General features: G+C 34.3%; 3 protein-coding genes across 3 annotated transcripts; 2 read left to right on the top strand and 1 right to left on the bottom strand.

Annotated features, from left to right (window-relative positions):
• Window positions 1–11,627: 11,627 nt before the first annotated feature.
• Window positions 11,628–12,289, top strand: LOC136783635 (uncharacterized). The gene is made up of 2 exons (XM_066743884.1): window positions 11,628–12,000; window positions 12,078–12,289. The coding sequence occupies exons 1-2, from the start codon at window positions 11,628–11,630 to the stop codon at window positions 12,287–12,289; spliced, it is 585 nt and encodes a 194-aa protein (XP_066599981.1).
• Window positions 12,290–12,758: 469 nt separating this feature from the next.
• On the top strand, window positions 12,759–15,321 carry LOC136783651 (uncharacterized). Its single transcript, XM_066743899.1, has 3 exons — window positions 12,759–12,763; window positions 12,967–15,163; window positions 15,313–15,321. The coding sequence occupies exons 1-3, from the start codon at window positions 12,759–12,761 to the stop codon at window positions 15,319–15,321; spliced, it is 2,211 nt and encodes a 736-aa protein (XP_066599996.1).
• Window positions 15,322–20,729: 5,408 nt separating this feature from the next.
• LOC136783650 (uncharacterized) lies at window positions 20,730–21,743 on the bottom strand. Its single transcript, XM_066743897.1, has one exon. It carries the CDS (start codon window positions 21,741–21,743, stop codon window positions 20,730–20,732), a length of 1,014 nt encoding a protein of 337 aa, XP_066599994.1.
• Window positions 21,744–22,827: the final 1,084 nt, after the last annotated feature.

The raw sequence follows: 22,827 nt of genomic DNA, 5'->3' as shown, positions 1-22,827 counted from the left end.
GCGGTTCCGATGACAGGGAGTGGGGGAAGCTGTTTTGTGGTGTGGAAGGGGGATGGGTGGGTATAAGACTCTCTTAGTATGGTAGTGGTGGGGATGAGAAAGGAAAGGGTCTTATAGTGGGATCGAGTTTGGTTAGGGAGGGTGGGGGTATGTTTCACCCTATGTCACAGTTGGAAGTTCTTATAGTGGGACCGAGTTTGGTTAGGTAGGGGGTATTTTTCACCCTATGTCACAGTTGGAAGATATTATAGTGGGACCGGGTTTGGTTAGGGAGGGGGTATTTTTCACCCTATGGTACCGTTGGTTAGTTATCCTACGGGGACCTAAGTTATCCTGCGGGGCCCTAGTTGAGGGAAGGTTTTTTCACCCTTCGAAGTCGATATTTAGTTACCTTACGTAGCCTAACTATTTCCGACGGAAACGTCATTGGCTCTAAGAGAGAATATTTTCTGCCCTATGCTACATGTAGTGGGCGGTAATTCTAAGATGCTTTAAGTGTTGTCAAAACTTTTGTCCTCCGGTGGGGAAATGACTGACCTGCCACTCTTGGAAGAACGGAAACGTCATTGGTCTTCAAGAAAATATTTATGACCTATGCTACGTATAGTGGGAGATAGTTTTGACCTATGGTGAGGATAGTAGGAGGGATGAAGAACAATTAGCTTGAAGAGAGGGAGAAATTTTCATGAAACATTCATATTTAAATAGAATTATTTTAGTATAAAAAACGTAGGCATAATGGCACCATCGTTCGTCGATTTTCAAGGATTCCGTTTGACGGATAAGTCATTTATAATCAAAGAATTTGCTGTTATACAAGAACAAAAAGTGTTCCATATTTTATTTTCACCGCCCTATTCATATTCGTGGCTAAGTGAAGAGGAGCGAAAGCGAACAGAGTAAGTATATGAAAAAGAAAAAAATATATGTAGGAATTGGTCCGAAGGGAAAAAGGAATTACACTACACGATATCTGTTTAGCAATAATCTCTGTATTTCTGTCATACGTCGTTACATTACACTCGCTTATCGGTCACTGTCCTTCCGCTTTCTTCAGGCCCTACTCCCGCAAAATAGAGCGCCGATCGTTCCCGGAAACACCCGATTGGAATGTCAATTTTAAAATCCTACATATATATTATTTTTGTTTAACATAAGGTTTCTTTTTAGCTGGTTCTTTCTAAATTATCACGGCTTAAATTGGGCGGATGGCTACTCACCCTACTATAAATATAAAGATATTATAAGGAAGTATATCTATGATGATGAGGATGAGATTTTTGTGAAAGGAATTGAAAATACAAATTGGTTAAGAGATATTTGTAATTTAGAATGAACTAATGTAGATAATTTTATGTGGGGGGATTTTGATTTAGAAGATAGCTTGCATAATTCACATCTTCCAGCATGTTTGAATCATGAAGGTGTATGTGCCTTAAAAAATGTCTATTATATGAAATATATGTATGAGCAAAAATCTGGAATATATGTAAAACTGAAAAACGCTTGCATCTATTTTCTAACATGTCGTTACCTGTCCTCAATGTTCTCTCACCCCCTGAAGTGTTTCAGAGATCCTTTATCTAAAGAGAGCTCAGTTTCCTACCCACTTTTCCTCAGTTCCTGATTAGTCCTCTCGAAGAAAAGAACAAAAGATGTCTCTACGAAATAGAGTTTTGAAAACGCAAGAAGAATATCGCGAGTGGGTACGCGAGTGTCGTGAATATATTCATAAACTCAGAATCTCTAATCGCAACGCACCTATAGGCACGCTGCAGAAAAATTTTGCAGAAATTGCACAAATACAGTGTCTTCTACTTAGAGCAGCTAAGGATAAGAGTTATTGTTTGAATCATGCTCTCAAGAATCCTGATTTAGGAAATCAGCATAATTATCATGAGTGGGTACGCAAGTGTCGTGATTATATTCCAAGTTTAAGAGATGCTAATAGATCTGCAGCTCCCGATACAGTACACAAAAATCTGACTGAAATAACAACTATCCAGCGTCTACTTCTGCATGTGGCAAAAAATAAGAAATCAATTGGAGTGAGAAAGCTTATTTGGTAAGATCTCGAGTCTTCATTTAAATCTCGAATATGTAGCGGAATGGTTGTAAATTATAATTATATAGAACCACGTGATTTTCTAACAGGTGCAAAAGACTTAGTACAGACCTACACAGAAAAAGTGTTTAATAACGTGAACGCAGTTAAGATAAATTGCATCTTTAACGGACAATTTATTTGTAAAGAGATAAGTGATATTAAACATATCTCAACCCGCAATGCAGTTTTATACAAAACTGATAGTTTTAGTGAATGGTACAATACAAATATAATAGACAAAATTCTAAAAGAATTGAGTGAGTTTCAAGAGCGTGATAGTGGATGGGCGTTGGAAAAAATTCTGAATTTAATTATTAATATAAATTATCATAACCCGCTGCATATAGGTTGTGCCATCGAGCTTCCAGAATCTATTAAGAATAAACAGGCTGTGATAAACATACACAGTGATGATAATACATGTTTTGCATGGGCTGTAACGGCTGCACTCTATCCGGCAAAACCGAATACTCATCCACAACGAAAATCTTCATATCCTCATTTTACAACTGTTTTCGACGTTAGAAGTATAACGTTTCCGACTACATTAAAACAGATTCCGAAATTTGAGGAAGATAATGATGTCTCTATTAATATTTTTACTATGGTGGAAGAGACTGAGACGAATGAGAATACAATCATAGCACCTCTACAATTAACAAAATGCAAGAGGACCAGACAAGCTAATCTTCTTCTTCTTCTCGAGAATCAAGGAACAGCAGCACATTTTATATGCATCAGGAACCTTTCCAGACTGCTAAATGGACAGCTTACTAGAGGAAAACGCTCTCATCTTATTTGTGATCGGTATGTTTTACTGTATATATATATATATATATATATATATATATATATATATATAATTACTGCTTCTATATTCTAATATTACTTTTTCCCTCCTACAGTTGCTTACACTATTTCCACAATGATGAGAAACTAAAATTGCATGAACGTGATTGTGCGCAACTCAATAAAAACATCAGAATTGTGCTACCTGACAAGGACCGTTGGGTTTCCTTCAATAACATGAAGAACAGTGAGAGGGTGCCATTTGTCATATACGCTGACATTGAATGCTTGCTTGAAAAAGTTGAGCAAACGGATGACGATATTGGCATTTATCAAAAACACATACCTTTTAGTATAGGTTATTATTTTAAAAGCGTTCGTGATTCATCGCTCTCAACTTACAAATCATATCGTGGACTCGAGTGTATAGAATGGTTTGTGCGAGAACTCGATAAAATTGCTAGCAGAGCGAGCGAAAAACTAAAGACTGTAGTGCCTATGAGAACGCTAAGTATTAGTGAAAATTCAAGGCATTATACTGAGCCCAACTGTCATATATGTAAAAAGCCGTTTCTTCCAGATCAAATACGTGTTCGCGATCATGATCATTTAACTGGTAAATATAGGGGACCTGCTCATAATAATTGTAATTTAAACTTTAACGATTCACATGTAATACCTGTAATTTTTCATAATTTATCTGGTTATGATGCACATTTTATTTTCGGTACAATCGCTAACTTGTATGAAGGTTCAGTACACTTGTTACCTGTACATAAGGAGAAGTATATTTCATTCACTAAATTCATCCGTAAATATAATATACAACTAAGGTTTATCGATTCTTTCAAATTTATGGCATCTAGTTTAGACAAATTGAGTTCCTATTTAACGAGATCACAGTTAAAAAATTTAGAGTCAGAATTCTCATATTTAAACATAGAACAATTTAACCTTCTGACAAGGAAAGGTATTTTTCCTTACGATTACATAGATAGTCTGAACCGTCTGGAAGAAACTGCTTTACCTCCACGCGAGATATTCTATAATAGATTATCCGATAGTGATATTATTGAGGGTGCGTTTAATCACGCTAAGGAGGTATGGACCAAATTTCAAATACGAACACTTGGGGAGTATAGCGATCTCTATTTGAAAACTGATGTACTATTGTTGGCTGACGTTTTCGAAAATTTTTCGTGATAGCTGCATGCAAAGTTATAATTTGGATCCTGCTCATTATTATACACTCCCAGGCTTCACTTGGGATGCAATGGTCAAACATACAGGAATAAGATTAGAACTTTTCACTGACCTAGAAATGCTGCTTTTCGTAGAACGGGGCATACGTGGTGGTTTAAGCCAATGCTCGCACCGCTATGAAAAGGCTAACAATCGGTACATGCAAAACTACAATACCGAGGAACCTTCTAAGTATTTAATGTACTACGATGTAAATAATTTGTATGGGTGGGCAATGTCTCAACCGCTACCTACTCACGGATTTCGCTGGATTGAAAATGTTAATAATTTGGATATCTCTAATATACCGATAGATTCACCCGAGGGTTATATTTTAGAGGTTGACTTAGAGTATCCAAGCATGCTTCACGATAAATATTCCGACCTTCCGTTTTGTCCCGTACGTGATGCACCACCGGGTACACGTCAGAAGAAGCTACTTGCAACTTTAGAAAATAAGGAGCGCTATGTTATACACTATCGTGCTTTACAGCAATGTATGCGTAATGGTGTTGTCTTAAAACACATTCATCGCGTTTTAGGATTTCAGCAGTCCACCTGGTTACGTAAATATATCGATCTGAACACTAGTTTGCGTGCAGCGTCTAAAAATGAGTTTGAGAAAAATCTTTTCAAATTAATGAACAATGCGGTGTTCGGTAAGACTATGGAGAATGTTAGAAATAGAGTTGATGTGAGACTCGTGAGTAGGTGGGAGGGAAGATATGGTGCTGAAGCAATGATTGCTAAGCCTAATTTTCACAGTCGCACTATATTCAGTAAGAATTTGGTCACGATTGAATTGACAAAATTAGCGGCTAAATTCGATAAGCCTATATACGTAGGTATGAGCATTCTTGATATTTCGAAAACATGTTTGTATGATTTTCATTATGATTATATGCTTTCTACGTTCGGTAGCAAATGTAAAGCGTTATATACTGATACGGATAGTCTAATATACAGCATTGAGTGTGATGATATTTACACTATTATGAGGGAGAATCTTGCTAGATTCGATACAAGCGATTATTCTCCCAACAATCAGTACACTTTACCTTTAGTAAATAAAAAAGTCCCTGGGCTGATGAAAGATGAGAATAATGGGCAGATAATGACAGAGTTTATTGGACTGAGATCAAAAATGTACACATTTAAAGTACAAAATAAAATTATCAAAAAAGCTAAAGTTATTAAGACTTACGTTGTTGCCAGAAACATAACCTTCGAGGACTATAAGGACCGTTTAACAAATTTTACTGTACAAGTCCGCAATCAAAATTTAATTCGCTCAAAATTGCATAATGTTTATTCGATTACGCAACGGAAAGTAGCTCTCAGCCCATACGATGATAAGCGTTATATCGTGCACGGAACTGTATCGACTCTACCATGGGGTCATTATAGAATAAATTAATTATATTTAAATTGAATAATTTTATTAATAAATATTGTTTTTACAAAATATTATCTTTATTTATCCATGAATTATGTTTATTATCGAATCCTAACCACTTCACAAAGACCTTATCACCCTTCTTACGTAATACCTTCTCCACTAGATATACATTAGGATTAGCAGTTTTTAAAAGTTCATATTCGTAGAATCCTCCGTATATATCAGTACCACTAGAGTCTCTAAGTAAATATGTAACAGGATTTGTTTTCTGCACTTTTATAATTTCAAATATTTCAGTTGTCCAATTTGGTGTGTATCCCTTTGCGAATACATTCTTGTATTTACTGATTCGTACAAAATCACCTACTTTGAACTTGGCACGACCAACAATCTTTATATTATTCTATACTGTAGTCAGGAGCATATTAGCATGATCTGGCGTCACATCAACTGGTCGCATTCCTATAGTACGATGTTTTCTTGCGTTGTAGTCTTCAACTAGTCGCTGCAGTATGCCTCGCCACTTATAATTTCCATTCAACGTAAATCGTTTCCACATTTCAGTCTTCAGCGTGCGATTCCAGCGCTCAACTATCGTAGCTTTCAATACGCTGTATGTTGAGTAATGATTTATTCTACGTTTTTTTATAAGCGATTTGAAATCACTATTATAAAACTCCTTGCCATCATCTGTCTGCAAATTTTTGGGACATCTCCCACTTTTCAGAATCTTCGTAAATGCGTCTGTCACTTCCTTGCCAGTTTTGGTTTTTAGTGCTACTGCCCATCCAAATTTCGACAATGCATCAATAACTGTGAGAATATAGTGGTAACCTCCGTCAGTATAATTCTTCTTATCAACCAGATCTGCTTGCCGGAGGTCATCGAAGCCTCGTATTATAACTCCTCTACGTTGAAAATTCCGTCTTGCAGGTACATGCAGTTCTTCGACCAATTTTTTCTTTTCTTCACTATCCACAACTATTCAGGTATGTGTTGGGTTTACAAGGGTACAACGAGCACTGATGGTAGTAAAAGTTTCTTTTTCCTAATAAAACTCTTTGTCGAATAATTTCAAGAAGGATTCTCCTTAGCATGATTCTCCCCATGAAAAATAGCACTTTTTTTTTTAATTCCGCATTATCTTCATTATATGTTTCTTTGATTCAGCATCCTCTTTAGTCTGATTCTCCATGAAAATTGATGCATATTTCTTTAAATCTGCATTATCTTCAGCATGTTTCTGCACGAAATTAATCAATTTCACTTGAAAATCATTCAGCCTTAACTCGGTTTCATCCAGTCTTAACGCAATACTTCGTAAAATATCACTGTTTTCTTGCATTTCATTTTTAAGGTTCTCACGTACAGCATTCATATTATCCAGCAGAACACGCATATTCACAGCACATTTCTCATCAGTAGCATCAAATCCTAAATTTGAAATAATATTCTCCTTAGCATTAAATGCATTCATACGTTTATCAAATTTTAATGTTTCATCTTCAGTTTTGCGGAAATATTTTCTCACATTACTGGCAGTGGAAATACCTCCAAATTTATTTATCGACATTGTGAAGTAACACAATCAACTGGGAAATTATGGAAAGTGTAATCTCTTTTATAGGATAATACGTTCTTCATGAAGCTCCTCAATTATTTATTGTATCTCATTATGATGATTCGTATGTCCTGCAGCAGATGATGCTATCAAAAGTCTCAAACGTTCAACTAATTCGTTCGGATCATTCCAATGTACATAGTTCACTGGTTTATCATTAACGCACATATAACCGCTAACTTTTACAAGATTCTTTGGAGGAAATAATGGGCTAATTATTTTCTTCCATTTATGACCCTTATTCCCACGAAGCTTTCCCTCGCTACTGTAATCTGCTCTGTGTACATTAGTTTGAGAAAGAATATTCTTATATGTTTTTATATCATCTTCAGTATAATCATGTGGCTCTTTCATGAAGATCAATTCAAATAGACCAATAGTACCCTGATAATACTCATCATCAATAATAATAAAATCTTTACGATTTACTTTAAAATAACATTTTCCAAGTCTCATTTTGTTAAGTCTAGCATCTCGTTCAATTCCAAAATTATCATCAATTAAATCCTTATTTTTACGCAGAAACATCTCTATATATTTACGTCCAATTGGTGCATATTCTGACAAAGAACTATTTAAATCTAAGGATCTTTGCAATGGTGATGATGGAGTTTCTGCTTGCATTGGTGATGGAATTGCTAAATCATTAACATCCTTTTCCACTTTCACTCCCTCCTCCTCCTCCTCCTCATCCCCATCCTCTTCCAGAGAAAGGTATAATGTTTCATTAGGTCGTGAATTTCCTTGCTCATCATCATCATCATCAGATGAAGGGATTGGAATTTTAATTCTAGAGTTGTCTGCGAAATATTTACGTTGTGGAGTCGATGAGAAATAAGTTCTTTTACGTTCCGATGGAATAATCAAAGAATTATCGCTTACAGTAGTCTTCTGTAGCGGTTCCTGTTTATACTCATATTTCGGGGACACGAAGGTCATCTCATTATGTTCAGTGAGCTTCTTCAATGGCTCAACAATTGGTTTAAAAGTTGTTTCATTTAAATTGGTTTCCATCATTTCTCTTCCTGATTTGAGTGCCCGATATTTTTCACGAATTACTTTACTTTTCGCGGCAATCTTCTTTAGCAGCATCTTTTCTTCCATTTTCCTGCTTTCCACGTTCAATCCACGTTCAATCCACGTTCAAATCCACGTTCAATCCACGTTCAATCCACGTTCAATCTACGTTTCCACGTTCAATCCACGTTTTTATTTCCACGTTTATACTAGGTTTATTCCATGCTCATTTGATGTGTGTGTTTTGTTGGACACTTAGCTCTAAACTGAACAATCTTAAGCAAACGGTATACTATTTAATCTTAGCATACTCATCGAAACCTTTCCGATAGCTACCATTTTGAATTGTACTATCCTTGTCGATCACTAGAAATCCATAATCATGGTGCCAGCACTTTGAACACAATTCATTGAATTTTTCAGATGACATATCCGTGTTTACATGATCGTTATAAATATGTTTTAAATTAGTACCATCTTGCTTAAAGATTATGAGAAGATTTGCATTATCACGAATCATGTGTTTAGGAATTTTAGCATAAGTCTGGCAGAGGTAGTAGCAGTCAATATTTAAATGTCTACCCATGGAGAAGTAGTCTCTGATATTATCCTGCTTATCGTTAGCAACATCATCAAATATGAAAATAGAATTGGGTAACGCCTCAGTAACCTTTACAACGTCGCTATTGTTTGAAAATTTAAAATATCCAATACCTTTGAGTCCTTTTAATAACCGTTCAAGTTATTGATACTTGGGTTGTTGAAGCGACTTTGAGTATACATAAATATTTTCAAATCTCACACCGTTAGGACTTTCTACGAGACTAAGCAGTACGTTTGTTTTACCGCAATTCGAGGGTCCGCAAATTATACTACGAATTGTAGATGGAAGTCGGGATCCATGACGTTTACTCCTTCCTCCACAACCCCCACCGACAATAAAACGATCGGCGTTGGAGACACGAATGTGCAGTGGTTGCTTTACGAAATCCATAACTGTAAAACTCTATGATCATGCAAGCTATTTATAGGCTCGAAGCAGATTATCTCATCAGTTCTCATTATGTCGTTGTTAATATTAGATGTGCTACGTTTGGAGGATTTAACTATTGAGCAGCTTTAATACATTCCAAAAATTTTACTATTGAAGCGCTTTCCAAACAGTATTCGACTTGTTTGGTGTAAATTACCTGAGCACATTCGTGCAGATCCTGAAGTGCAACAATATCGTGCCTGTGCGGAACATTATAATTTACCTAATCAAGATCATTTTGATGGAATACCGCCTTCAATAAAAAATTGCTGGATGTGCCAACGAACCCGTTAGGAAAGCATGACATGATGAGATATGGTTGTGGATCTTTTTTCAATAAGCTGCTAAATAAACTACCCTTCGAGCTGCATGTACCTGGCTACAATTATTGCGGTCCAGGTACTCGCCTTCATGAACGGTTAGCACGTGGTGATCGAGGAATAAACGCTCTGGATGATGCTTGCCGTGAGCATGATATCGCATATTCAGTATATAAGGACCTGCCCTCGCGTCATCATGCTGATAAAGTACTTGCACGTTGTGCACGACAACGTATCATAGCTAGTGACTCATCCGTAGGTGAACGAGCGACAGCGACTGCTGTCTGGGCATGAATGAATGCAAAACGGAAACTCGGCTTAGGACTGCGAGTGCCTAGAAAAAGTAGGAAGAAAAGAAAAATTCGTGTACCGAAAAAACAAGGTGGTTTATTGAGGAAAAAGTCACTTACTAAAACAAAACGGGGGGGTTTATTACCATTGCTTCCGCTGCTGAGTGCGGTGGACGCATTAGCTGGCGGTGCAGCAGGTATAGCAAAGGCTGTAAACGACACCAAAGCAGCCAAAAAACAATTGGAAGAAATGCATCGACACAATCGCTTAATGGAAGCGAGACGGGGACAAGGTTTATACCTCGCACCATACAGTCGAATAGGAGAGGGAGTGAAAAGGAAAAGGAAAAGAAAATAAATGGACTTCCTAAATCTGGACCTACTAGTAATATGCAATTATCAAACGTCTGCCGTAAAATACCGCATTTTCGGGGAGTCTTTATGCGTACATCTCTACCTCAAAATGCGCAACGCAATGAGTGCGCAATTGTGAATCTTGATGACGAACAAGGTCCTGGAACACATTGGGTCGCTTACGTTAAACGTAATAAGCACGTTAAGTATTTCGATTCCTTCGGAAATTTAAAACCACCAATTGAACTTGTGGAATATTTTGGACCTTCTGCTATAATCTACTATAACCACGACCAATATCAATCGTATGATTCAAGCATATGCGGTCAGTTGTGTGTCAAGTTTCTACGTGAACAATGTCTTTAACAGTTACACTCTCTGGCCGTGACTTGGTATTGGGGTCAGATTTTTTCCCCCCGATCGATCTTCGAGATGGACATTATGAACTCGGTCTCGTAGACTTTCAGAGCTTCAATTCAATCTCTAATGTTGATGAGACAAACAATATATTTTACGTTGATGATCAAGAGCTAACTATACCTACAGGTTGTTATGAGCTCAATGCTATAAATGACTTTTTACCTGCTCAGATGTTCGAAGGTGATGAAGAAGAAGTAATTGTTCTACGTGTTAATATTAATACATTAAAAAGTGAAATAAAATGTAAATATCAGATTGATTTTACACAACCTAACAATATAGGCTCTTTGTTGGGTTTTTCATCAGATCGTGTTATTCCGCCGAACACACTAGCTGAATCAGACGAGCCCGTAAACGTTATAAGAGTAAATATTCTACGAATTGAATGCAACATTACAGCTGGTGCGTACACAAACGGTAGACCTCGACATGTTATACATGAATTTTTTCCTAGTGTTCCGCCAGGTTATAAAATCGCAGAAACACCGAAGAACGTCATTTACTTGCCAGTCATTGCGAAAGTAATTGACCGTCTCACCTTGCGTATTCTCGATCAGGAAGATCGTATAGTAAATTTCGGAGGTGAAGAAATCACAATTCGTTTACATATTAGAAAATGTTGATTTACAAGAATACTTATAAATCACCGATACTCGATGAGCCTATCAGTCCAACTGCTGCAGCAGGCAGTTAAGGAGGTTGGGTATATCACTAGCGGGGTAAGCGGTGAGAGGGGTATGTCTATGCTTATACACAGGCGTTCAGTATAGTATCCAACGTTAGATAAAAAAATTTAATATTGTTTAGTACGCTTTTTTCGTGGCAGTTTATAATCAAATCGTGTATAAACATCTTTTTTAAATATTAAATATAAAATAATCCATGTTTTATATGAATAAAAGTTTATTTTTATTAATTTGAAGTTCTTTGAAATATCTGGAAAGTTTGGCAACGTCGCATTGTTTCAACTCATTTTGTGCATCTGTCAGATTGGCGACACTGGCACCGACTGAACAGTGTTTAAATTTGAGGAAAATGCAGCGATTGCCCAGATATAAAGGTAAAGTGATGACCGAAAAACAATATAAAAGACGATTGAGCCAGATACAAAGTGGTAACAGGAGAAAGAAAAAAATACAGTGTGATGAAATTGATAAATCTGAGTGCATCGTTGAAGGACGCCGTATTGTTGAATTAAAGGTTATGGCACAACATCTCTATTGCTCATTTTGTAAAGAAATTCTCTCTCTTGACGACACGGAAAGAGAAGTACGAAAAGGCCTAGCATCTTTATTAACAGTGAGATGTTCAAAATGTCTTGCAACAACTGTAGTGCCAACCAGCAAGGTGCACAAAGGAGTATCAGGTCTATATGAAAAATATGATACTAATTCAAAAGCTGTTCTTGGTACGTACCTTTCAATTTGTGTATAATGTAAATAAAATTACATACAAATAATATATTTCAATAACGTTATTCTTTAGGTGCCATCCATTCTGGACTTGGGTATACATCAATAAACAAATTTCTAAGTGTGATGAATCTACCTAATATGTCGAACAAAACTTTTAAAAATTATGAACGAGAAATCGGACCTGTTGTTGAGAGCGTTGCCAAGGATAGTTGCATAGAAGCCTGTGACGAGGAAAGGCAGTTAACGATATCTCAATTAGAAGATTTAAAAAAACGTTTGTAAGTTAATATAAAATGAAACATGTCAAGAATAAGACAATTAGATACTGAACTCTCATAATCTCTTAATCAATTTTAAAATTCCAAAACTATAGATGAATTAAAATAAATTAATTTTTAATGTATATATATTATAATCTTAGTGTACAAAATAAGTATTTACGACTGATAATGTATTGAGATAATTGATTTTAGTTTATTCGAATAAACGATTCTAATCAAATACTATAAAAAGTGTTAAACAATTATTACATATATGGTATGCTAGACATATTATATCTTCGAAAGCCAAAATTCAGGATTTTCAATTTTTCACTCACCGTAGAATTAATTCAGATTACAGCTTAAAGGACACTTTTGCTTTGATATACTATAAATGTATATATTCATGGTCTAATTATGGGAATTTGAAAATGAATTAAATTTGAAAAAAGTAGATCTATCAAAGCAAAAACGGCCTTTGATGATTCAATATGAGGTATGTCTACGGTAAATCAAAAATTGAAATTCTTATAATTTGGCTTTCAAAGACAGGTTATACCTGGCATATGGTAATATAATATTGTTTGATACATTTTACAGTTTTTTCAGTTAATATAATTATTTAATGAAATATTTAAATAATTTTGTTAATTTCAAGTATATATATAATTATATTTTCATTTTCTGTTATTTTCACAGACCTGACTCCATACCTCTACTTTTTCTTACTCCTGAAAGATTTGATTCACCTTTATCCAACATCACACCAAGTTCAACATGTCTCCATTCAATTGCACAAATTAATCCCATAGCAGTAGATTTGTCAACTATTACACAGTCAGTGTCTTCAGTAGAAAAGCAACTAGAAAATCAAGTTACAGTATCATCAGCTTCATCGACTAGTTTACCATCAGTATTGGTCACAGAAAATAGTAGTACACCATCTTTAACTGCTGACATAAATAATAATGAAAAAATTCGAGTTTTTGCCAGTTTCGACATGGGTTGGCACACACGAGGTTCAGGTTATCAGTACGATAGTTTGAGTGGGGTAGGTCATCTTATTGGTAGTCAATCTGGTAAAGTTATTGATTATGCTACAAGGAATAGAAAGTGCAGAATGTGCGATCAGGGGCATGCAAAATCGGATCATGATTGCCGATTGAATTATTATGGAACAGCAAAAGCTATGGAGCCAGATGTAGCTGTAGAACTAGTCACTCGAAGCACAACGTTGAAAGACAAAAATATTGAAGTAGGAGTTTTCATCGGAGATAACGATAGTACTAGTATTTGTGCAATAAAAAAAGCTGCAAATCATGACATCATAAAACAGTCTGATAAAAATCACACATCAAAGGGTGTAAAAAGTTTATTGTATAAACTCGACAAAAGTAAAGATCCTGATAAGGAAATGACATCGGAAACGATTAAATATCTTCATAAATGTTTCACGTATGCCATGGCTCAGCATCAGGGAAAAGTCTCAGGAATGGCAGCAGCGATAAAAAATATTCCTTATCATGCATTTAATATGCATGATAACTGTGGTGAATGGTGCGGATATGTACAAAACAAAGAAAATTATGAACACAGTAAAGTAATAGGGGGTTTGAAAAATAAAATATTATTTGAAGAGTTAAAGAATATATTTTATAAATTATCTGAAAATGCTGAGACGTTTGTATCTTGCGCTTCGACACAAGGAAACGAAAGTTTAAATAATATTATATGTAGAAAAGCTCCAAAAGGTGTTCCATATGAATGCTCCGAGTCATATGATTATAGAGTTGCTTGTTCTGTAGCACAAAAGAATCGAGGAGAGCAATATGTTCAAGACACATTGAATAAATGTAGCTTCAGTCCTGGGTCCCATCTATCCAAACATATTCAAAGGGTTACAAAATACAGCAAAATACGAGCTGAGAAAGCAAAAACACCAAGATTCAAATTACATCGTCATACGCTCAAAAGAAATCGTACGCAATTAAAAAATAAACGTGAAGCCATAGAAGGACAAATGTATGAAAATAATATCGGATTGTTTTACATACCTACAGATATTGCAACTGTTAACAACGAAATAAATGATGAAATTAATGATAATCCCTTAGCAATAATTATATTTGATATTGAAACTGGAGGTTTTTCAATGACAGATGATATTTTGCAAATTGCTTCGAAATATAAACTTACCGTTTTTAATCGCTACGTTAATCCTTCTAAAATTATTAATTCTAAAGCATCAGCCGTTCATGGTTTGACAAATGAAAATAACGAGTTGTATCTACGAGGAGTAAGAGTGCAGTCTTTACCTATGAAAATTGTTTTAGATGAATTATTGACTTTTTTAAGCAAAATATACAAATCTTGTATACTTGTCGCACATAACAGTAATTTTGATGTGCCTCGACTTTTATTAAAACTAAGATCAGCTTCTTTGATAGAAAAATTTAATACAATTGTTGTAGGATTTGTTGATACTTTAAGTCTATTCAAAAAACGCTTTCCTGAGAAGAAAGGAAAAAACACATTAACATTAACTGCATTAGCTAAAGAATTAGACAACCTGAAAGAATTAGTACCTGTTATGAATGCACATGATGCATTATATGACGTTATCTTATTAGAAAAATTAGTTAACAAATTTTTTACGTACGATGAATTAGTCGAAAATGTAAAGACTGTTGATTATTATATACAAAAAATAGATAAGGAAAGAGATAGTAAAATATTTATTCAAAGTTTAAATCCCCTTTTTAGCGTCGTGTCAAAAACGATAATAAAAAAAATGGCTTTCGCAGCTATATCTTATGATAAATTATTAAAAGAGTACCAAAAAGATGAACAGAGTGTGATAGACTTACTTGAACAAAAAGCTAATGGTAAACCTCAAGTAATAAAAAGTAAGAAAATTATAAGGAGCATTTTAAATTATTTTAAAAATATACAGTCAAAATGTTAGTTTAAGAATTTAATTAACCAAATATTGAGTAGTCAGTAATTATTTAAATAATGTTCATTTATTGTTTGCTTTAAATTCAGTTTGTATGAAGTTCTATAATAAACCAAAGTGATTCAACACAAATTATTTCATAAATATATTATTTAAAGAACAAATCCTGATAATCATGGCATTACACAAGAGCTTTGTATAAAAAATATTTGTCTTAATAAGCACTGCATGAATAAAATAAAAAATATAACATAAATTACAATTGATCTTATATATAAGCAGAAGCAAACGCGTCACACCGTTTGAATAGTTCACATGCGCGAGCCAGTTGCGCGGTCCATTACATGATCTAGCAGACACCTCAGCGTTGCCACGTTTCTTTACATTAGCCGGCCATTTGTCCAATAATTACGAAAATATTTTCTCTGAATTCAATTATCTATATAACTACATTGTAAGTATACCTTATTTTTTTTTCTAAACATTCAGAAATCCTTGAAGTTTCTATTGCAACTTTGCTTTTCAACAGTTTATCATTTTTAACAAAATTATTTAAGAATGATGTAAGGTTTAAGTTTTTGCCCATAAGAGCCCATATATAAGAGCACTACTTTGATATAGATTTTCTCGGTAACTACATTGACAATCCTTTTCAAACTTTTACACAATCTTTTTTCTATACTTAGCAATAAGTTAAAAGAAGTTTCAAAAGTTTTTAATCATTTTTAATTTAGTACCCAACCTCCTTAAGCCAGACTGGGTCTAAAATGCTTCCCCACTCTGCCTCCATAGGCTCACTAACACGTAGAGCTACTGAAGCATCCGTGAAAGCACCCCACTTCTGCCTCCTCGAACGTTGCACGCATACCATTACTGCAGTACGTGCATGTTTCGGTCTCCTTCGTATAGCTCCGGTATATTTCGAGTACGAGAAAGAGAGGTATACTTTTCTCGGACCTCTCTTTCTCGCGCTCCACCTTCGTTCGTTTAGCCAACGAGTCTAAACGAGAGAAGCCGAGCTAGCCGAAGAAAATTATGAAATGTCTTTTTCGCGGCCAGCTATGATAAAAGCTGACCACACGCTAAATGAGAATATAAAGATAAAATATTTATAAACAAACAGCCATTAACTTATTAGATTTTATAATAAATAAGGAAATGCGATGATATTACGTAACATTGGTCAATTTTCTTAAGACTCATATGTAACGTATTATTGTTAAAAATATTTTATTTTCTTAATTTATTATTTAATCTAGTAGGTTAATGGTAATATAAAAAAAATTCATGACGAAAAAAAAAAATTAAAAAAGTTTGCATGAATCTGCGGGAATCGAACCAGTGATGATAGAAAGCGGGTATTCGTTCCCCCCACTATGCAACCATAGGCTCACTACGACTCCGAAAGCCTTCTGGTAATTCTGGCATGCGTGAGACATCCCCACTCGTGTCCCTTCTCGCTGATCACACAGCGATGCATACGTATCTCGGCTTCCGTCGCTTGACTTCGGCTAGCTTCGTTGAACGTAGAAGTACGAAAGAGAGCGGTATACTTTTCTCGGACCTCTCTTTCTCGTGCTCGATCTTCGTTCGTTTAGCCAACGAGCAAAGCCGAGCTAGCCGAAGCAAATTAAGAAATGTCTTCTTTGGCAGCTATGATAAAAAAGCTGGCCACGTTGAATGAATATTAAAATAATATTTATAAGCAGCCATTAACTTATTAGATTTTATAATAAATAAGGAAATGCGATGATTTTACGTAAAATTGATCAATTTTGTTGAGACTCATATGTTACGTATTATTGTTAAAAATATTTCATTTTCTTGATTTATTATTTAATCTAGTAGATTAATGGTAATAAAAAAAAAAATCATTATGAAAAAAATTTTTTAAAAAATTGCACGAGTCTTCGGGAATCGAACCCGAGCCCGCGATAACAGCAGGCAAGCGCCCAACCATCTACGCTATGGCACTTATTTGGCAGCTTAGAAGCAAAGTCGCAAGTCGCTTGTTAAAGCGATGGAACCTTTCTCTATTAAGTTTAATTTCCAGAAGAAATGATTAATTATAATCTTATATTTATTTACTTCGTATGTCTTTTCATAATAAAACAAAATATTTTGTTTACATATTTCTAAACATTAATGACTTTAACAGCTGTAGCTTCAAAAAGTGACTGTAACATTGCGGAGAACATTTTTGAAAGCTGCAGAATTAAAAATAAGTAACCCAAGAATCGAATTTGGTATTTAATATGTCATTCCTATTGCAATCTATTTAATTTAAAATACCTCATAAATAGAAAAACGATTAATCGTTCTTAACAAGTAAAAGCACGTAGCTGACAGAGATTAAGTCGATATTTATAATAGATAATATATGAAAATAAATAAATTGTGATCGATTTTTTGCATTTTTAAATATTAGTATCGCATAATTAAAAGAGGTAGTGCAAAAGTGGATGAACTAGTCTAAAGGATCGATATCACAATTTTGGCAAATCATCGAATAGTTCCTCCCGATCTTTCTACTTTAATTTATACAATTTCTGAGAAATAAGCATATCTATATGTAGCCATAAATGTCTACTTTCTACAATGTCTAAACAACTTTTTTCGATAAAAGCAATTTTTCCGGCTCAAAAAGGCACTTCACGCGCCGTGTACCCGCACCTTAATGTTCGTACGGAAGGAGAAAATCAAAATTAGCAAACGATGCTTATTTCTCAGAAATTGTACAAATTAAAGGAGAAAGATCGGGAAGAACTATTCGATGATCTGCCAAAATTGCGATATCGATCCTTTAGACTAGTTCATCCACTTTTGCACTACCTCTTTTAATTATGTGATACTAATATTTGAAAATGCAACAAATCGATCACAATTTATTTATTTTCATATATTATCTATTATAAATATCGACTTAATCTTTGTAAGCTACGTGCTTTTACTTGTTAAGAACGATTAATCGTTTTTCTATTTATGAGGTATTTTAAATTAAATAGATTGCAATAGGAATGACATATTAAATACCAAATACGATTCTTGGGTTACTTATTTTTAATTCTGCAGCTTTCAAAAATGTTCTCCGCAATGTTACAGTCACTTTTTGAAGCTACAGCTGTTAAAGTCATTAATGTTTAGAAATATGTAAACAAAATATTTTGTTTTATTATGAAAAGACATACGAAGTAAATAAATATAAGATTATAATTAATCATTTCTTCTGGAAATTAAACTTAATAGAGAAAGGTTCCATCGCTTTAACAAGCGACTTGCGACTTTGCTTCTAAGCTGCCAAATAAGTGCCATAGCGTAGATGGTTGGGCGCTTGCCTGCTGTTATCGCGGGCTCGGGTTCGATTCCCGAAGACTCGTGCAATTTTTAAAAATTTTTTTTTCATAATGATTTTTTTTTTATTACCATTAATCTACTAAATTAAATAATAAATCAAGAAAATGAAATATTTTTAACAATAATACGTAACATATGAGTCTCAACAAAATTGATCAATTTTACGTAAAATCATCGCATTTCCTTATTTATTATAAAATCTAATAAGTTAATGGCTGCTTATAAATATTATTTTAATATTCATTCAACGTGGCCAGCTTTTTTATCATAGCTGCCAAAGAAGACATTTCTTAATTTGCTTCGGCTAGCTCGGCTTTGCTCGTTGGCTAAACGAACGAAGATCGAGCACGAGAAAGAGAGGTCCGAGAAAAGTATACCGCTCTCTTTCGTACTTCTACGTTCAACGAAGCTAGCCGAAGTCAAGCGACGGAAGCCGAGATACGTATGCATCGCTGTGTGATCAGCGAGAAGGGACACGAGTGGGGATGTCTCACGCATGCCAGAATTTCCAGAAGGCTTTCGGAGTCGTAGTGAGCCTATGGTTGCATAGTGGGGGGAACGAATACCCGCTTTCTATCATCACTGAATCGAACCCGAGTCCGCCTAAGTAGCAAGCAAGCGCCTTATTATCTGCGCTACGGGACGCAATTGTCAACCAAGAAGCTTAGTGGCCTGTTAGATCGATGGAAGCTTTCTCTATGAAATTCAATTTACAGAATAAAATATCAATTATAATCGTACATATATTTATTTCGCATGTCTTTTCCTAATGAAATAAAAAATTTTTTTTTGCATATTTCTAATCATTAATGACTTTAACAGCTGTAGCTTCAAAAAGTGACTCCAACATTACGAAGAATATTTTTGATGGCTATGGAATTAAAAATAAGTAACCCAAGATTTGTATTTGGAATTTAATTTATTATTTCTATTGCAATCAATTTATTTTGAAATAGCTCATATATAGAAAATCGATTTATCGTTTTTGACAAGTAAACGCGCATGACTGACAGAGATGAGACGATGTAGCCAAACAAAGTATTTATATAGCATTTATACTGTATTAAGAGGCTATCAGAATATAAAACTTACATATTGAGTAAGTACAACAGAGATAGCCTGTGTTATGCAGCGAACAGGTAAACTAAAGAGTGCGCTAGAGAGAGAGAGCTCACTATTTAAAGTGCGAAAAGAAGACAGACTGATAAACACACAACATTCGGGTAAATGCCGCAAAATCAAAGGCTATTGAACCCAGAGTAATTGCTTCGAAATCAAACAGCTGATCTTTCAAATAGATCGAAAAATGATTCCTTCTTCTCTAATATTCACATACGGATGGAGAAAATCATTTTGACTCTTAACATAGCACAATTGAAAGTGACAATATTTCTTAAAGATATAAATGCATATATTGATGCTCTGTGGATATAATAAGTATTTATTTTAGCAGACACTTAAACATCCACTGTTATTATCGGACAATCATTTTCTGATTACATCTGTATTGATATTTATTAACTCCTTTGTGTTTCAAAGTTAAAGGAGTAAATGCTTTAGTATCCGAAAGATACTTATATATGTATCCAATGATTTATTAACCAACTGTTTTACATTTATTTTAATGTTTATTGGGATATGATTTTTTTTTCTTTTTTTAAAGAGGTTAAAATGCCTTTATGCACACCATCAAGCAGACTTATCATTATAATTCTTGTCTCCTTGTTGGTAATGTGGGACTCATGACCCCCAGGAATTACCATTGCTCCGATTATTTCAAAGTTGGTTCAAGCTCCCTGGTTCTTTAAGGTCTAAACACTACCCACTAAACAATCCTCCTTTCATTACTCCTTACAATTGTAATGATTTTATTCATATTGCTATGCAAAGTAGTCGCTAAATGCAGACAGAAATTATGTATTGAAGCTTTGCAAAGTAGTCGCTAAATGCAGACTGAAATTATTTATTATTGCTTTGCAAAGTAGTCGCTAAATGCAGACTGAAATTATGTATTGAAGCTTTGCTAAGTAGTCGCTAAATGCAGACTGAAATTATTTATTATTGCTTTGCAAAGTAGTGGCTCAATGCAGACTCAAATAATTTGTTGAAGCTTTGCAAAGTAGTCGCTAAGTGCAGACTTTCCTTTCACATTTTATTCTACTTCGGTATCATCATCACTATCTTCATATGCATGCAGATTTAAGTTACTTTTAGCTGTAACAAGTTTTGAAGAATATAATGAATTTTTCATTAATTCTAAGTGCTGTTTTGTTACAGTCATTGATAGTGATGTTTCTTTTTTGGATCGAAGTGCGTATTTTACTACGCAAATTGGATTCAATGTTTCATGTGAAAGTTTATTTCTTTTTCTTGTTTTACTATCAGGTATGATAGAAAAACATCTTTCTGCTTCCGCGTTTGAATGAGGAAGAGATCTTACTAAATTTAGTAATGCTCGTAATTGTGGATATCTCAGCTCTTTATTGCTATTTTTTGCTGAACATATTGCTTGCCACATATTATCGAATGATAATTTCGACCAGTATGTCTTTACATCATATGTTTCATTAGAATACAGAGATGTCCATTCAATTTTGATTGAATGTTCATTAAAATATCCTAAACGACGGCAAATTTCCAGTAATTTTATACTACTGGTTTCTCGATCCTCATCAAACAATGCTTTTTCCATTTGAAATATATTTAGATTTTCCAAAAATTTATCAAATATTGGAAAACGATTACGAACCTCTTGACTGGCTTTTATCAAGAAAGATAAACAGTTTTGACGAATTAATTGAATTTGTTCTTCGTTCAATTTTTCTTCAATCAATCCATCTTCTAAATATTCAGCACAATCAGGGCCGATATCTATTGACTGAAGGGGAAGCTGGTTATCAGTTCTTCCAAAATCAATATTCCGTAAATAAGGAATTAAGATTTCATCTTTTAATAAAGCAGGCTTGATAAATTTTTGTAACAAAAACATTAAGAATTTCATGCATGATTTATGCAGTACATGAATTCTAGTTTCGCTTGCTTGAAAAAATGCATTAAAAGAATTAAATTTTTTCAATACATTTTCCAGAAAATATAAGTAAGCCTTTGTTTCTGGATTATTCATTGATAAAAGCATTTCTTCTGCTTGACTTTTATTTTCTGACATTTGTTCTAATAAAAAAGTATGAATAATGTTCCATTGTTCTAAAATCCGTTTTATGCATGTATGACGAGAGAGCCAACGCGTTTCTGCATATTTTAATAAATTTTTAGTCTCTTTCTCAAAAGACTGCTGAAAATCTTTAAAAATAGCTGTCCTTTTAGGACTTCCATTTATAAAAGTGACTATCTTTTTTATAAAGTTTCCGCATTCAACTGGCAACGTTTTACATGCATTAAAAGCTACTAGTGCAGAGGAGTGACAAATGCATGGCATTGTTACTAATCGTGGACAATTCTTTAAAAGTCTAGTTTGGAAAGAATCGTGCTTTCCAACCATTACCGATGCATTATCACAGCTTAATCCAATTATCTGTGATATTGGTATTTCTTTTTTTATAAGTTCACTACTAAATGCTTTAAACAGTTTATCTGCTGAACAGTCGCTTGCATCTAAGTTTATTAATTGAAGTAAATTTACTTCCACGCGTAATGATTTACTGTCCACGTATCGCGTAAGTAGTGATGAGAAGAATCGGTCTTGATCTTGCAGTCTTGGTCTTGGTCTTGCAAGAAATACTGTTCAAGATCGAGACCAAGACCAATCTTACAAGAGCAATACCAATACCAAGACTATGTATGCAAGAACAATACTAAATGCAAGATTCTTGCACAAGAGTCTTGCAATATTTTATATTATGTTATTTCTTTCCATGTATTAAAAACTTTACATTAATTGAATAAACAAATTAGACAATAATAAAATAATTAATAAAACGATGGATTTCTAAAAAAACTTTGAAATCATTCAAAAAAAATAATCTATAGTAGGAATCGAACCCGGTGCCTGCTGCATAGTAGCCGGTTACCTTACTCCTTGGGCTACGTTATTTTCTGACAGTAAAAGAAATCAAATGTGCTCTTAAATTATTAAGAAGGTTCCTTCCAGTTTCAAAAGTACCAAAACTTTCTAGATTATTAGGATTATTTTCTCTATTATTAAGTTGCTTTAATATTATTCTTAATAAATCAAATTATTCTTAATCGACTGAGTTATTCAGTCAGTAATATATTTTTCGAATTGTATTAAC

This window comes from Prorops nasuta, unplaced genomic scaffold (assembly GCF_024137725.1).
Source record: "Prorops nasuta isolate Cenicafe-Biocafe unplaced genomic scaffold, Cenicafe_Pnas_1.2 PNAS00034, whole genome shotgun sequence".
Taxonomy (NCBI): domain Eukaryota; kingdom Metazoa; phylum Arthropoda; class Insecta; order Hymenoptera; family Bethylidae; genus Prorops; species Prorops nasuta.
This window is presented reverse-complemented; position numbering and strand designations above follow the sequence as displayed.